Source organism: Salvelinus namaycush, chromosome 37 (genome assembly GCF_016432855.1).
Source record: "Salvelinus namaycush isolate Seneca chromosome 37, SaNama_1.0, whole genome shotgun sequence".
Taxonomy (NCBI): Eukaryota; Metazoa; Chordata; class Actinopteri; order Salmoniformes; family Salmonidae; genus Salvelinus; species Salvelinus namaycush.
In genome coordinates, this window is record NC_052343.1 from 30127177 (window position 1) to 30142769 (window position 15593).

The 15593-nt window shown below is 43.7% G+C and overlaps 1 protein-coding gene and 2 long non-coding RNA genes across 3 annotated transcripts; 2 read left to right on the forward strand and 1 right to left on the reverse strand.

Moving 5' to 3' along the window:
• Nucleotides 1-5979: 5979 nt before the first annotated feature.
• On the forward strand, nucleotides 5980-7310 carry LOC120031491. Its single transcript, XR_005473740.1, has 2 exons — nucleotides 5980-6270; nucleotides 6527-7310. It is a non-coding gene; the product is annotated as an uncharacterized LOC120031491 (long non-coding RNA).
• A 357-nt stretch (nucleotides 7311-7667) lies between these two features.
• Nucleotides 7668-9379, reverse strand: LOC120031492. The gene is made up of 2 exons (XR_005473741.1): nucleotides 9040-9379; nucleotides 7668-8083 (listed from the first exon to the last, which is right to left on the reverse strand). It is a non-coding gene; the product is annotated as an uncharacterized LOC120031492 (long non-coding RNA).
• A 3472-nt stretch (nucleotides 9380-12851) lies between these two features.
• LOC120031490 lies at nucleotides 12852-14757 on the forward strand. The gene is made up of 2 exons (XM_038977269.1): nucleotides 12852-12992; nucleotides 14172-14757. Exons 1-2 carry the CDS (start codon nucleotides 12873-12875, stop codon nucleotides 14754-14756), a joined length of 705 nt encoding a protein of 234 aa, XP_038833197.1. The 5' UTR covers nucleotides 12852-12872; the 3' UTR covers nucleotide 14757.
• Nucleotides 14758-15593: the final 836 nt, after the last annotated feature.

Genomic DNA, 15593 nt, shown 5'->3' on the forward strand with positions numbered 1-15593 from the left:
TTTTTTTTTTTTTTTTTTTTTTTTTAGAATACTGGGGATGTTAGACTTTAGAATCTGGGATGCTGGAGTTAGACTATTAGAATAACTGGGATGTTAGACTTTAGAAATTAGGAGTGACTGAAACTGGGATGTTAGACTTAGAATACGGGATGTTAGACTGTAGACAATACTGGGATGTTAGACTTTAGAATACTGGGATGTTAGACTTTAGAATACTGGGATGTTAGACTTTAGAATACTGGGATGTTAGACTTTAGAATACTGGGATGTTAGACTTTAGAATACTGGGATGTTAGACTTTAGAATACTGGGATGTTAGACTTTAGAATACTGGGATGTTAGACTTTATAATACTGGGATGTTAGACTTTAGAATGCTGGGATGTTAGACTTGGAATTACAAGTGCTGCACCAGATCAAGACACTCACATACAAGACTTAAGACTTCAATAATGGCACTATAGGGAATCTGAAAGCCCCTTTCATTCAATGCAATACGGTATTGTCAATACAATTAAGTTCAGTATAAGCTTGTCAAAAAGTTTTACTGCCCCCTGCTGGAAACAATAGCACTCTGTGTTTGCCGTTTAGGAATGGGTTCATCTTGGAAAACCCAGAACAAAAATTGGGTCAGATACTCGATTTATGTAACATAGTCTGTCCACAAGAGATCAGGAATGGGTAAATGGGACTTTGGGTTGATTAGATTTAGCAACCGTTGTAGAACTGGAAACCTTGATGGAGCAAACAGGAAATGTTCCTGGAACAGGAGAGTAAACATCATAGCTATCAGTCTGTCCGCATGTCTGTCTGTCTGTCTGTCCGCCTGTCCGTCCGCCTGTTCCGCCTGTCCATCTGTTCACCCATCTGCCCGTCTGTCTGTCCACCCATAGTTAGGGAGAAGGTGTTGTTTGTGTCAGCTAACCCAGTTATTGTCTATCTGCCTTTCCATCTAGCAGACTCTGGGGAAGTGGGTGTCTATTGTTGAAAGTTCAGGCCGTCCTTCCTGGTAACTAATACTGAATACATTGTTACACAGTGCCTGGATAAAGGTACTACTACTAATACTACTACTACTACTACTACTACTACTACTACTACAGCAGCACTACTACTACTACTACTACAGTATTACTACTACTACTACTACTACTACTACTACTACTACAGCAGCACTACTACTACTACTACTACAGTACTACTACTACTACTACTACTACTACTACTACTACTACTACTACAGTACTACTATTACTACTTCAATAGTACTACTACTAATACTACTACTAATACAGTATTACTACTACTACTACTACTACTACTACTACTACTACAGAACTTCTACTACTAGTGCTATAAAAGTACTACTACTACAGTATTATTATTACGACAGTAGTACTAATACAGTCCTACTATTACTATAGTACTCATACTACTACTACTACTGGTAGCTAATACTGAATACATTGTTACACAGTGCCTGGATAAAGGACGTAGACTTCTATGGCTTCAGTATTCCGGATCAGAGGATTCTAATGCTACAGGATCGACTCTAACTTTACTCAGCTCAGTGACCCCCATCCCTGTTACTGAGGTTCTCCTGACAACATGCTCAGACTGCCTCCTGACCCTGGAGAGACGGGTTGAGGATGAGAAGTCCTACACCTCTCTAACGCTCTACAGTAGGAGAAGGGAGCTCACCGCTACTGAACTGGACTTCTATAAGAAACAGGTGGATTGTCTCAGTCTGCCACCAGCAACGTTCATGGATCCACCGAAAGATCTCTGTCCCGACCCAACTTTCTGTTTCTCGTAACAGAAGTACGTAGTGTTTACCACTACGGTTTCATACTCTCTTTTTATAAAAAAATATTTCTTCCCCTTTTTCGTAGTATCCAATTGGTAGTTACAGTCTTGTCCATCACTGCAACTCCCGTACGGTTATGGTTTCATAACCTCTGGTCAACAAAACCCACTGGGTGTTGGTCTACAGACTGACCTCATAATCTAGCCACATACCCAGCAAATACACTTGTTACAGTCCCAATTATTATCTCTTTCACAGTCAGTATGTTGTGTTGACCCCTGAGTTCAGGTTGTTTTTACAGTCAGTATGTTATGTTGACCCCTGAGTTCAGGTTGTTTTTACAGTCAGTATGTTACGTTGACCCCTGAGTTCAGGTTGTTTTTACAGTCAGTATGTTATGTTGACCCCTGAGTTTAGGTTGTTTTTACAGTCAGTATGTTATGTTGACCCCTGAGTTCAGGTTTTTTTACAGTCAGTATGTTATGTTGACCCCTGAGTTCAGGATGTTTTTACAGTCAGTATGTTATGTTGACCCCTGAGTTCAGGTTGTTTTTACAGTCAGTATGTTATGTTGACCCCTGAGTTCAGGTTGTTTTTACAGTCAGTATGTTATGGACCCCTAGTTTACGTAGTTTTTACAGTCAGTATGTTATGTTGACCCCTGAGTTTAGGTTGTTTTTACAGTCAGTATGTTATGTTGACCCCTGAGTTCAGGTTGTTTTTACAGTCAGTATGTTATGTTGACCCCTGAGTTCAGGATGTTTTTACAGTCAGTATGTTATGTTGACCCCTGAGTTCAGGTTGTTTTTACAGTCAGTATGTTATGTTGACCCCTGAGTTCAGGTTGTTTTTACAGTCAGTATGTTATGTTGACCCCTGAGTTTACGTAGTTTTTACAGTCAGTATGTTATGTTGACCCCTGAGTTCAGGTTGTTTTTACAGTCAGTATGTTACTTGACCCCGAGTTCAGGTTGTTTCACAGTCAGTATGTTGTGTTGACCCTGAGTCAGGTTGTTTTTACAGTCAGTATGTTATGTTGACCCCTGAGTTCAGGATGTTTTTACAGTCAGTATGTTACGTTGACCCCTGAGTTCAGGTTGTTTTTACAGTCAGTATGTTATGTTGACCCCTGAGTTTAGGTTGTTTTTACAGTCAGTATGTTATGTTGACCCCTGAGTTCAGGTTGTTTTTACAGTCAGTATGTTATGTTGACCCCTGAGTTCAGGATGTTTTTACAGTCAGTATGTTATGTTGACCCCTGAGTTCAGGTTGTTTTTACAGTCAGTATGTTATGTTGACCCCTGAGTTCAGGTTGTTTTTACAGTCAGTATGTTATGTTGACCCCTGAGTTTACGTAGTTTTTTACAGTCAGTATGTTATGTTGACCCCTGAGTTCAGGTTGTTTTTCAGTCAGTATGTTACATTGACCCCAGAGTTCAGGTTGTTTTTACATCAGTATGTTACGTTGACCCTGAGTTCAGTTTTTTACAGTCAATATGATGTTGACCCTGAGTTCAGGTTGTTTTTACAGTCAGTATGTTATGTTGACCCCTGAGTTCAGGTTGTTTTTGCAGTCAGTATGTTACATCGACCCCTGAGTTCAGGTTGTTTTTACAGTCAGTATGTTATGTTGACCCCTGAGTTTACGTAGTTTTTACAGTCAGTATGTTATGTTGACCCCTGAGTTCAGGTTGTTTTACAGTCAGTATGTTACTTGACCCCTGAGTTCGGTTGTTTTACAGTCAGTATGTTACATTGACCCCAGAGTTCAGGTTGTTTTTACAGTCAGTAGTAAGTTGACCCCTGAGTTCAGTTGTTTTACAGTCAGTATTATGTTGACTCCTGAGTTTACGTAGTTTTACAGTCAGTATGTTATGTGACCCCTGAGTTCAGGTTGTTTTTACAGTCAGTATGTTACATTGACCCCAGAGTTCCAGGTGTTTTTACAGTCAGTATGTTACGTTGACCCTGAGTCAGATGTTTTTACAGTCAATATTTATGTTGACCCCTGAGTTCAGGTTGTTTTTACAGTCAGTATGTTATGTTGACCCCTGTTCAGGTTGTTTTTTGCAGTCAGTATGTTACATCGACCCCTGAGTTCAGGTTGTTTTACAGTCAGTATGTTATGTTGACCCCTGAGTTTACGTAGTTTTTACAGTCAGTATGTTATGTTGACCCTGAGTTCAGGTTGTTTTTACAGTCAGTATGTTATGTTGACCCCTGAGTTTACGTAGTTTTTACAGTCAGTATGTTATGTTGACCCCTGAGTTTAGGTTGTTTTTACAGTCAGTATGTTATGTTGACCCCTGAGTTCAGGTTGTTTTTACAGTCAGTATGTTATGTTGACCCCTGAGTCAGGATGTTTTACAGTCAGTATGTTATGGACCCTGAGTCGGTTGTTTTTACAGTCAGTAGTTATGTTGACCCCTGAGTTCAGGTTGTTTTTACAGTCAGTATGTTATGTTGACCCCTGAGTTTACGTAGTTTTTACAGTCAGTATGTTATGTTGACCCCTGAGTTCAGGTTGTTTTTACAGTCAGTATGTTACATTGACCCCAGAGTTCAGGTTGTTTTCACAGTCAGTATGTTGTGTTGACCCCTGAGTTCAGGTTGTTTTTACAGTCAGTATGTTATGTTGACCCCTGAGTTCAGGATGTTTTTACAGTCAGTATGTTACGTTGACCCCTGAGTTCAGGTTGTTTTTACAGTCAGTATGTTATGTTGACCCCTGAGTTTAGGTTGTTTTTACAGTCAGTATGTTATGTTGACCCCTGAGTTCAGGTTGTTTTTACAGTCAGTATGTTATGTTGACCCCTGAGTTCAGGATGTTTTTACAGTCAGTATGTTATGTTGACCCCTGAGTTCAGGTTGTTTTTACAGTCAGTATGTTATGTTGACCCCTGAGTTCAGGTTGTTTTTACAGTCAGTATGTTATGTTGACCCCTGAGTTTACGTAGTTTTTACAGTCAGTATGTTATGTTGACCCCTGAGTTCAGGTTGTTTTTACAGTCAGTATGTTACATTGACCCCAGAGTTCAGGTTGTTTTTACAGTCAGTATGTTACGTTGACCCCTGAGTTCAGGATGTTTTTACAGTCAATATGTTATGTTGACCCCTGAGTTCAGGTTGTTTTTACAGTCAGTATGTTATGTTGACCCCTGAGTTCAGGTTGTTTTTACAGTCAGTATGTTACGTTGACCCCTGAGTTCAGGTTGTTTTTACAGTCAGTATGTTACATTGACCCCAGAGTTCAGGTTGTTTTTACAGTCAGTATGTTACGTTGACCCCTGAGTTCAGGTTGTTTTTACAGTCAGTATGTTATGTTGACTCCTGAGTTTACGTAGTTTTTACAGTCAGTATGTTATGTTGACCCCTGAGTTCAGGTTGTTTTTACAGTCAGTATGTTACATTGACCCCAGAGTTCAGGTTGTTTTTACAGTCAGTATGTTACGTTGACCCCTGAGTTCAGGATGTTTTTACAGTCAATATGTTATGTTGACCCCTGAGTTCAGGTTGTTTTTACAGTCAGTATGTTATGTTGACCCCTGAGTTCAGGTTGTTTTTGCAGTCAGTATGTTACATCGACCCCTGAGTTCAGGTTGTTTTTACAGTCAGTATGTTATGTTGACCCCTGAGTTTACGTAGTTTTTACAGTCAGTATGTTATGTTGACCCCTGAGTTCAGGTTGTTTTTACAGTCAGTATGTTACGTTGACCCCTGAGTTCAGGTTGTTTTTACAGTCAGTATGTTACATTGACCCCAGAGTTCAGGTTGTTTTTACAGTCAGTATGTTACGTTGACCCCTGAGTTCAGGTTGTTTTTACAGTCAGTATGTTACGTTGACCCCTGAGTTCAGGTTGTTTTTACAGTCAGTATGTTACATTGACCCCAGAGTTCAGGTTGTTTTTACAGTCAGTATGTTGTGTTGACCCTTGAGTTCAAGTTTTGTTTAAGAATAGGTTAATTTCAGAAACTCAGAACTAAAATGTTCCTTATTTGCTCCAGATACTCATTTTAAATTATGTAGTCTGTCCACACAAGATTAGGAGTCGTTTTAGATGAAGCAACAGTGGTGGAACTGTGAACCCAGACAGCAGAGCAGGACAGTGGGAGGAGCTATAGGAGGACGACCTCATTGGACTGGCTGATCTGTTTTACCATGAAAGGTAGAGGAGAGCAAACATTAGATCATATAAAAGACTGGAACTATCCTTGGCATTACTGAAACATCAACAGGCAGAGTGAGACAGACTTACTGTACAGAGACACAGGGAGATTCATTATAGTGAGTGAGACAGACTTACTGTACAGAGACACATTATAGTGAGTGAGACATATTGAGATATGTTGCTAGCTGTGTGTGTCACTGTTGTCCTGGGCCTTCTCTCAGTGAGTGGCTCCCAGGCGGCCCCTTTAACCTGTGAGGATCTCCTGAGACCACTGGAGCTGAGCAGTGTCACTCAGGTACTATCTACTGAACTGTACTGTCTGTCTGTCTGTCTGTCTTGTCTGTCTGTCTGTCTGTCTGTCTGTCTGTCTGTCTGTCTGTCTGTCTGTCTGTCTGTCTGGTCTGTCTGTCTGTCTGTCTGTCTGTCTGTCTGTCTGTCTGTCCTGTGCAGTCAGTACGTCCGTCCGTCTGTCCGTCACACCATGGTTAGGGAGACAGGGTTGTTTGTGTCAGCTAACCCAGTTATTGTCTATCTGCCTTTCCATCTTGCAGACTCTGGGGAGTGGTGTATATTGCTGAGAGTTCAGACCGTCCTTTCTGGGAACAAATACTGTATACCTTATTACACAGTGCCTGGATAGAGGTCTCTGTGCCGGTCGGTACCCAGAACAACATTCTTGACATCGCCCAGTTCTATGGCTTCGGTATTCCACATCAAAATGCTTTTGGATTCGGATGCTCCAGGATCGACTCTAACTTTACTCTGCATGACAACAGCACATGGAGCTCAGTGACCCCCATCCCTGTTACTGAGAGCCTCCTGACAACGTGCTCAGACTGCCTCCTGACCCTGGAGAGATGGGATGAGGATGAGAAGTCCTACACCTCTCTAACACTCTACAGTAGGAGAAGGGAGCTCACCGCTACTGAACTGGACTTCTATAAGAAACAGGTGGATTGTCTCAATCTGCCACCAGCGACGTTCATGGATCCACAAAAAGATCTCTGTCACGACACAACTCCACTCATAGAAGATCAAATTGCGAAGGAAGTTGAGAGTGCAGTTGAACTTATTTCAGAGATTCCAAGAATGCTCAGAAATACATTTGAACAATTAAAGAATTCTGTTTATCAGCCATTTTCTGAAATGTTCGGTTAATGAGTAGTTGCCTCCTCCCTGATTGGAAGGAGCATGTGGGCAGCAGTAACCCAGGGTTACAGTACCTAACCCAGCAAGCCTGTAAACAGTGTCTGATGCCTTGATGTGGGACCAAACTCCACTCTGCTCGTGTTGCTCTACATTCAACACAATAAATACAGATTAAGACAAATGTGATTTACATTGTTTGTTTGTCCCAATAATCCTCTACAATCGGGAGCATTTAAAAAGAAAAGGAATAGAATGGGTGATAGTCTACTTCAGGGTTTCTCATACTGGGTCCTGGGGCCCCCAAGGGAACGTTCTGTTTTTCCCCCTAGCACTACACAGCTGATTCAAATCATCAAAGCTGGATGATTGGTTGATTATTTGAATCAGCTGTGTAGTGCTTGGCAAGAACCAAAAGGTGCACCCCTTAGAGTCCCCAGCGCCGAGTTTGGGAAACCCTGTTCACTGACACACTTACAGTAGCCAACTCAACGTCTCTTATCGACAGCAGGACAGTCATTCCTAAAACATCAACTACTCAATATGTTTAGGTCATTGGTTCTTTTATTTGTCAGTTTACATGTTTCCTTGACTTGAGCACAGAAAATAATGAGATGGTACTTATCCAATTAAAAATACTGTTAATACTGATTGTGTGTGTGAGTGTGAGTGTGTGTGTGTGTGTGTGTGTGTGTGTGTGTGTGTGTGTGTGTGTGTGTGTGTGTGTGTGTGTGTGTGTGTGTGTGTGTGTGTGTGTGTGTGTGTGTGGGGGGGTCGGGTGGGTGGTGCAGTGTGTTGGTAGTGAAGTCCTCCACCCTCCAGGTCTTGGTGTCTGCTGTGGGTTTCCAGGGGTGCGGCTGGGTGGAGGGACGTGGTTGGTGGACGTTGGGGAGGGTGGGGGCTCACGCTGTCAGCTCGTCCCTCAGCTCTTGTGTCCTGCGCACCACGGCTGCATGTCTCTCCTGAAACACAGGACACAGACACCACAGATAGAGAGGAGGAAGTTAACATCCCCACTCGGACAGGAAGTTAGAGCTATAGCATATGCAGTCAGGATGACCCCTAGTGGTCTCTTAGAATGAAGACTCTATTTTAATTGTAGTTCTATCATTCTAATTCTAGATCACACCTTCTCCTGCAGGCGTTCCATCATGGCTGCCAGGTTGGCCTGGCGGTTCTCCTTGATCTGCTCCATCTTACATTACTAAGACATTACTACCCTGCTACACCATTACTACTACACCATTACTACTACTACTACAGAACTACTACTACTACTGCAGTACTACTACTACTACTACTGGCAATCTTCTGTTTTGGCATATTTCTGCTTTACCAAATGAGGAGAGTTACAAACTTCACACACCAGTCAGAGTTATACTTAAACTACATAATTTTTAATAAGAGCTTTGCAATAGCCTTTTTTGACTTTCAATGATGCGCTATCTCTAATAAACCATTGAAAAGTACCAACAGAAAAGTACAAAGATCTTTTATAGCCAAGATACACCCCTCTCAACTTATACTGACGAACCACAGATCTTAGGAACAGTTCACAAAGGTTAAGATTTGTATGAAAGATATCTATAAAACATAGCAGACAGTTACTGCTGTGTCAACAGTTTTCATTGTAAAGACCAGTGTCTGGCCCTCTTACTCCAAAAGGGAACTGTCTCTCCCTGGTACGGCATAGAACAGAACCATTAGCTCATGTTCTCTGTAATGCTCTTTAGGCTTTATCACCCAAAGACATCGTAAATCTCCTCTGTCAGTGCTATCTCATAGAGGCCCCATCCTCAGTGGAACACACACACACAATAGTTAACAGAATATTCTATTCTGTCAAATAAAACAACCATTATAATGCAATACAAGCATTATAACATAATCTTGCAATTTTCCACGACACTTCTCTCACCTTCTCCTGCAGGCGTTCCATCATGGCTGCCAGGTGGGCCTCCCGGTTTTCCTTGATCTGCTCTATCTTTGTGGTGTCTCAGTCTGCCACCAGCGACATTCATGGATCCACAGAAAGATCTCTGGCCCGACACAACTTCCTGTTTCTCATAACAGAAGTAGTGTTTACCACTATGGTTTCATACCCTCTGGTTAACAAAACCCACTGGGTGTTGGTGTCCAGACTGACCTCATAATATAGCCACATACCCAGCAAGCACACTTGTTACAGTCCCTATTATTGTCTCTTTTACAGTCAGTATGTTATGTTGACCCCTGAGTTCAGGTTGTTTTTAGTCAGTATGTTACATGAACCTTGGAGTTCAGGTTGTTTATACAGTCAGTATGTTACATTGACCCCTGAGTTCAGGTTTTGTTCAGGAATGGGTTCGTTTGGGGCTGTGGTAGAGCAGGTTGAGAGCTTCAAGTTCCTTGGTGTCCACATCACCAACAAACTATCATGGTCCAAACACACCAAGACAGTCGTGAAGAGGGCACAACAAAGCCTATTCCCCCTCAGGAGACTGAAAAGATTTGGCATGAGTCCTCAGATCCTCAAAAAGAATTACAGCTGCACCATCGAGAGCATCCTGACTGGTTGCATCACTGCCTGGTAAGGCAACTGCTCGGCCTCCGACCGTAAGGCACTACAGAGGGTATTCAGCTAGTTAAGGTCTTGTTGAGCAGCTAATTAGTAGAATCAGGTGTGTTAAATCAGGGTTGGACTGAAAACCCACAGGACGGTAGATCTCCGGGAAGAGGGTTGGGCAGCCCTGAGCTAATCAAATGGCTACCCAGACTATTTGCATTGCCCCCCCCCCCCCTTTATGCTGCTACTCTGTTTATTTTCTATGCATAGTCACTTTAATTGACTCTGTACCAGTACCCCCTGTATATAGCCTCCACATTGACTCTGTATGGTACCCCCTGTATATAGCCTCCACATTGACTCTGTACCGGTACCCCTGTATATAGCCTCCACATTGACTCTGTTACCGGTACCCCCTGTATATAGCCTCCACATTGACCCTGTACCGGTACCCCTGTATATAGCCTCCACATTGACTCTGTACCGGTACCCCCTGTATATAGCCTCCACATTGACTCTGTACCGGTACCCCTGTATATCGCTCCACATTGACTCTGTACGGTACCCCTGTATATAGCCTCACATTGACTCGTACCGGTACCCCTGATATAGCCTCCACATTGACTCTGTACCGGGTACCCCCTGTATTATACCCACATTGACTCTGTACCGGTACCCCTGGCATATAGCCTCCACATTGACTCTGTACCGGTACCCCTGTATATAGCCACACATTGACTCTGTACCGGTACCCCCTGTATATAGCCACACATTGACTCTGTACCGGTACCCCCTGTATATAGCCACCACATTGACTCTGTACGGTACCCCCTGTATATAGCCACCACATTGACTCTGTACACGGTACCCCTGTATATAGCCTCCGCATTGACTCTGTACCGGTACCCCTGTATATAGCCACCACATGACTCTGTACCGGTACCCCTGTATATAGCCACCACATTGACTCTGTACCGGTAACCCCTGTATATAGCCCCACATTGACTCTGTACGGTACCCCCTGTATAAGCCTCCGCATTGACATCTGTACCGGTACCCCCTGTTATATCCACCACATGGACTCTGTACCAGTAACCCCTGTATATAGCCTCCGCATTGACTCTGTACCGGTACCCCCCTGTATATAGCCACCACATTGACTCTGTACCGGTACCCCCTGTATATAGCCATCCACATTGACTCTGTACCGGTACCCCCTGTATATAGCCTACCACATTGACTCTGTACCGGTACCCCCTGTATATAGCCTCCGACATTGACTCTGTACCGGTACCCCTGTATATAGCCACCACATTGACTCTGTACCGGTACCCCCTGTATATAGCCTCCACATTGACTCTGTACCGGTACCCCCTGTATATAGCCTCCACATTGACTCTGTACCGGTACCCCCTGTATATAGCCTCCACATTGACTCTGTACCGGTACCCCCTGTATATAGCCTCCACATTGACTCTGTACCGGTACCCCCTGTATATAGCCTCCACATTGACTCTGTACCGGTACCCCTGTATATAGCCTCCACATTGACTCTGTACCGGTACCCCTGTATATAGCCACCACATTGACTCTGTACCGGTACCCCCTGTATATAGCCTCCACATTGACTCTGTACCGGTACCCCCTGTATATAGCCACCACATTGACTCTGTACCGGTACCCCCTGTATATAGCCACCACATTGACTCTGTACCGGTACCCCCTGTATATAGCCACCACATTGACTCTGTACCGGTACCCCCTGTATATAGCCTCCGCATTGACTCTGTACCGGTACCCCCTGTATATAGCCACCACATTGACTCTGTACCGGTACCCCCTGTATATAGCCACCACATTGACTCTGTACCGGTACCCCCTGTATATAGCCACCACATTGACTCTGTACCGGTACCCCCTGTATATAGCCTCCACATTGACTCTGTACCGGTACCCCCTGTATATAGTCTCCACATTGACTCTCTACTGGTCCCCCCTGTATATAGCCACCACATTGACTCTGTACCGGTACCCCCTGTATATAGCCTCCACATTGACTCTGTACCGGTACCCCCTGTATATAGCCTCCACATTGACTCTGTACCGGTACCCCCTGTATATAGCCTCCACATTGACTCTGTACCGGTACCCCCTGTATATAGCCACCACATTGACTCTGTACCGGTACCCCTGTATATAGCCTCCGCATTGACTCTGTACCGGTACCCCCTGTATATAGCCTCGCTATTGTTATTTTACTGCTGCTCTTTAATATACTTTTTTATTCATCTATTTTTTACTTAACACTTACTTTTCTTAAACTGCATTGTTGGTTCAGGGCTTGTAAGTAAGCATTTCACTATAATACAACTACATCTGGTGCATTCAGCGCATGTAACAAATAATTCATGTGATTTGATTTCATAAACTCAGAACTAAAATGTTGCATAATTGCGTCAGAAACTAATTTTATGTTATGTAGTCTGTCCACACGAGATTAGGAGTGGGACTTTGTCTTGTTTAGATTTAGCAACAGTGGTGGAACTGTGAACCCAGACAGCAGAGCAGGGAGGAGCTATAGGAGGACGGCCTCATTGTATTGGCTGGAATGTAGTCAAATGGAACGGAGTCAAACATGGTTTCCATATGCTTGATGTGTTTGATACCGTTCCAATTATTCCATTCCAGCCATTACAATGAGCTCGTCCTCCTATAGATCCTCATACCAGCCTCCTCTGCCAGACAGTACAAACAGTAAATGTCCCTGACATCTGATCTGATGTACCATGAAAGGCAGAGGAGAGCAAACATTAGATCATATAAAGACTGGAACTATCCTTGGCATCACTGAAACATCAACAGGCAGAGTGAGACAGAGAATGCAGTTGAACTTATTTCAGAGATTCCAAGAATACTCAGAAATATATTTAACGAATTAAAGAATTATGTTTATTAGGCATTTTCAATGTTTTTTGTGTTTGATGAGTAGTTGCCTCCTCCTCCCTGATTGGTTTCTGCCCACCATGTATTCTACAGTAACCCAGGGTTACAGTACCAGAGTGAGACAGACTTACTGTACAGAGACACAGGGAGATTCATTATAGTGAGTGAGACAGACTTACTGTACAGAGACACAGGGAGATTCATTATAGTGAGTGAGACAGACTTACTGTACAGAGACACAGGGAGATTCATTATATTGAGATATGATGCTGGCTGTTTGTGTCACTGTTGTCCTGGGCCTTCTCTCAGTGACTGGCTCCCAGGCAGCCCCTTTAACCTGTGAGGATCTCCTGAGACCACTGGAGCTGAGCAGTGTCAGTCAGGTACTATCTACTGAACTGTACTGTCTGTCTGTCTGTCTGTCTGTCTGTCTGTCTGTCTGTCTGTCTGTCTGTCTGTCTGTCTGTCTGTCTGTCTGTCTGTCTGTCTGTCTGTCTGTCTGTCTGTCTGTCTGTCTGTCTGTCTGTCTGTCTGTCTGTCTGTGTAACGGAATTCCTCCTCCTCTTCATACGAAGAGGAGGAGTAGTGATTCGACCAAAATGCAGCGTGGTTATGTGACATAATGATTTATTAAACAAGACGAAGACGAAACGAAATACACTTGATAAACTACAAAACAAATAAACGATGTAGACAGACCTGGACACGAACTTACATATAACGTGAAGAACGCATGAACAGGAAACAGACTACATACAAAACGAACGAACGAACGATACCGAAACAGTCCCGTGTGGCGTAACATACAGACACTGACACAGGAGACAACCACCCACAAACAAACAATGTGACACCACCTACCTTAATATGATTCTCAATCAGAGGAGATGAAAACCACCTGCCTCTAATTGAGAACCATATCAGGTACCCATTAAACCAACATAGAAACACAAAACATAGACTGCCCACCCAAACTCACGTCCTGACCAACTAACACATACAAAACTAACAGAAAACAGGTCAGGAACGTGACAGTCTGTCTGTCTGTCTGTCTGTCTGTCTGTCTGTCTGTCTGTCTGTCTGTCTGTCTGTCTGTCTGTCTGTCTGTCTGTCTGTGTCTGTCTGTCTGTTTGTCTTTCTGTCCGCCTGTCTGTCTGTCTGTCCATCCACCTGTCCACCTGTCCGCCTGTCCGCCTGTCCGTCTGTCGGTCGGTCTGTCTGTCTGTCTGTCTGTCTGTCTGTCTGTCTGTCTGTCTGTCTGTTTGTCTTTCTGTCCGCCTGTCTGTCCGCCTGTCTGTCTGTCTGTCCATCCACCTGTCCGCCTGTCCGTCTGTCTATCTGTCTGTCCGCCTGTCTGTCTGTCTGTCCATCCACCTGTCCGTCTGTCTGTCTGTCTGTCTGTCTGTCTGTCTGTCTGTCTGTCTGTCTGTCTGTCTGTCTGTCTGTCTGTCTGTCTGTCTGTCTGTCCGTCCGTCCGTCTGTCCGTCCACCCATGGTTAGGGAGACAGGGTTGTTTGTGTCAGCTGACCCAGTTATTGTCTATCTGCCTTTCCATCTTGCAGACTCTGGGGAAGTGGGTGTATTTTGCTGAGAGTTCAGACCGTCCTTTCTGGGAACAAATACTGTATACCTTATTATACAGTGCCTGGATAGAGGTCTCTGTGCCGGTCGGTACCCAGAACAACATTCTTGACATCGCCCAGTTCTTTGGCATCAGTATTCCGCATCAAAATGCTTTTCGATTCAGATGCTACAGGATCAACTCTAACTTTACTCTGCATGACAACAGCCAATGGACCTCAGTGACCCCCATCCCTGTTACTGAGAGCCTCCTGACAACATGCTCAGACTGCCTCCTGACCCTGGAGAGACGGGTTGAGGATGAGAAGTCCTACACCTCTCTAACGCTCTACAGTAGGAGAAGGGAGCTCACCGCTACTGAACTGGACTTCTATAAGAAACAGGTGGATTGTCTCAGTCTGCCACCAGCGATGTTCATGGATCCACAGAAAGATCTCTGTTCCCAAGCAACTCCACTCTTAGAAGATAAAATTGCAAAGGAAGTTGAGAATACAGTTGAACTTATTTCAGAGATTCCAAGAATACTCAGAAATATATTTAACGAATTAAAGAATTATGTTTATTAGGCATTTTCAATGTTTTTTGTGTTTGATGAGTAGTTGCCTCCTCCTCCCTGATTGGTTTCTGCCCACCATGTATTCTACAGTAACCCAGGGTTACAGTACCTAACCCAGCAAGCCTGTAAACAGTGTCTGATGCCTTGATGTGGGACCAAACTCCACTCTGCTCGTGTTGCTCTACATTCAACACAATAAATACAGATTAAGACAAATGTGATTTACATTGTTTTGTTTGTCCCAATAATCCTCTACAATCGGGAGCATTTAAAAAGAAAAGGAAATAGAATGGGTGATAGTCTACTTCAGGGTTTCTCATACTGGGTCCTGGGGCCCCCAAGGGAACGTTCTGTTTTTCCCCCTAGCACTACACAGCTGATTCAAATCATCAAAGCTGGATGATTGGTTGATTATTTGAATCAGCTGTGTAGTGCTTGGGCAAGAACCAAAAGGTGCACCCCTTAGAGTCCCCAGCGCCGAGTTTGGGAAACCCTGTTCTACTGACATCACTTACAGTAGCCAACTCAACGTCTCTTATCGACAGCAGGACAGTCATTCCTAAAACATCAACTACTCAATATGTTTAGGTCATTGGTTCTTTTATTTGGCAGTTTACATGTTTCCTTGACTTTAGCACAGAAAATAATGAGATGGTACATGCCATGTTGACAGAACCCCAAAGCTTTATTCAGCGAAGCTTGAGACACATGGAGGCAGAACACTTGTACTGTAGTAGTCAGCTTGTGGAGGATGCAGGCAGATCGTTGTGACATATCTAAAAAGAGTCATTTTAGTGTGCTGAATGTGGAGCATCTATTCTCTGTCTATGGAACTACCAGAGAGAGG

Excerpts from the sequence above, each read along its gene's own strand:
- LOC120031490 (XM_038977269.1), top strand. The coding sequence starts at position 12,873 with ATGATGCTGGCTGTTTGTGTCACTGTTGTCCTGGGCCTTCTCTCAGTG. Across the intron at positions 12,993-14,171 it reads AGCTGAGCAGTGTCAGTCAG|ACTCTGGGGAAGTGGGTGTA; the intron begins GTACTATCTACT and ends TCCATCTTGCAG.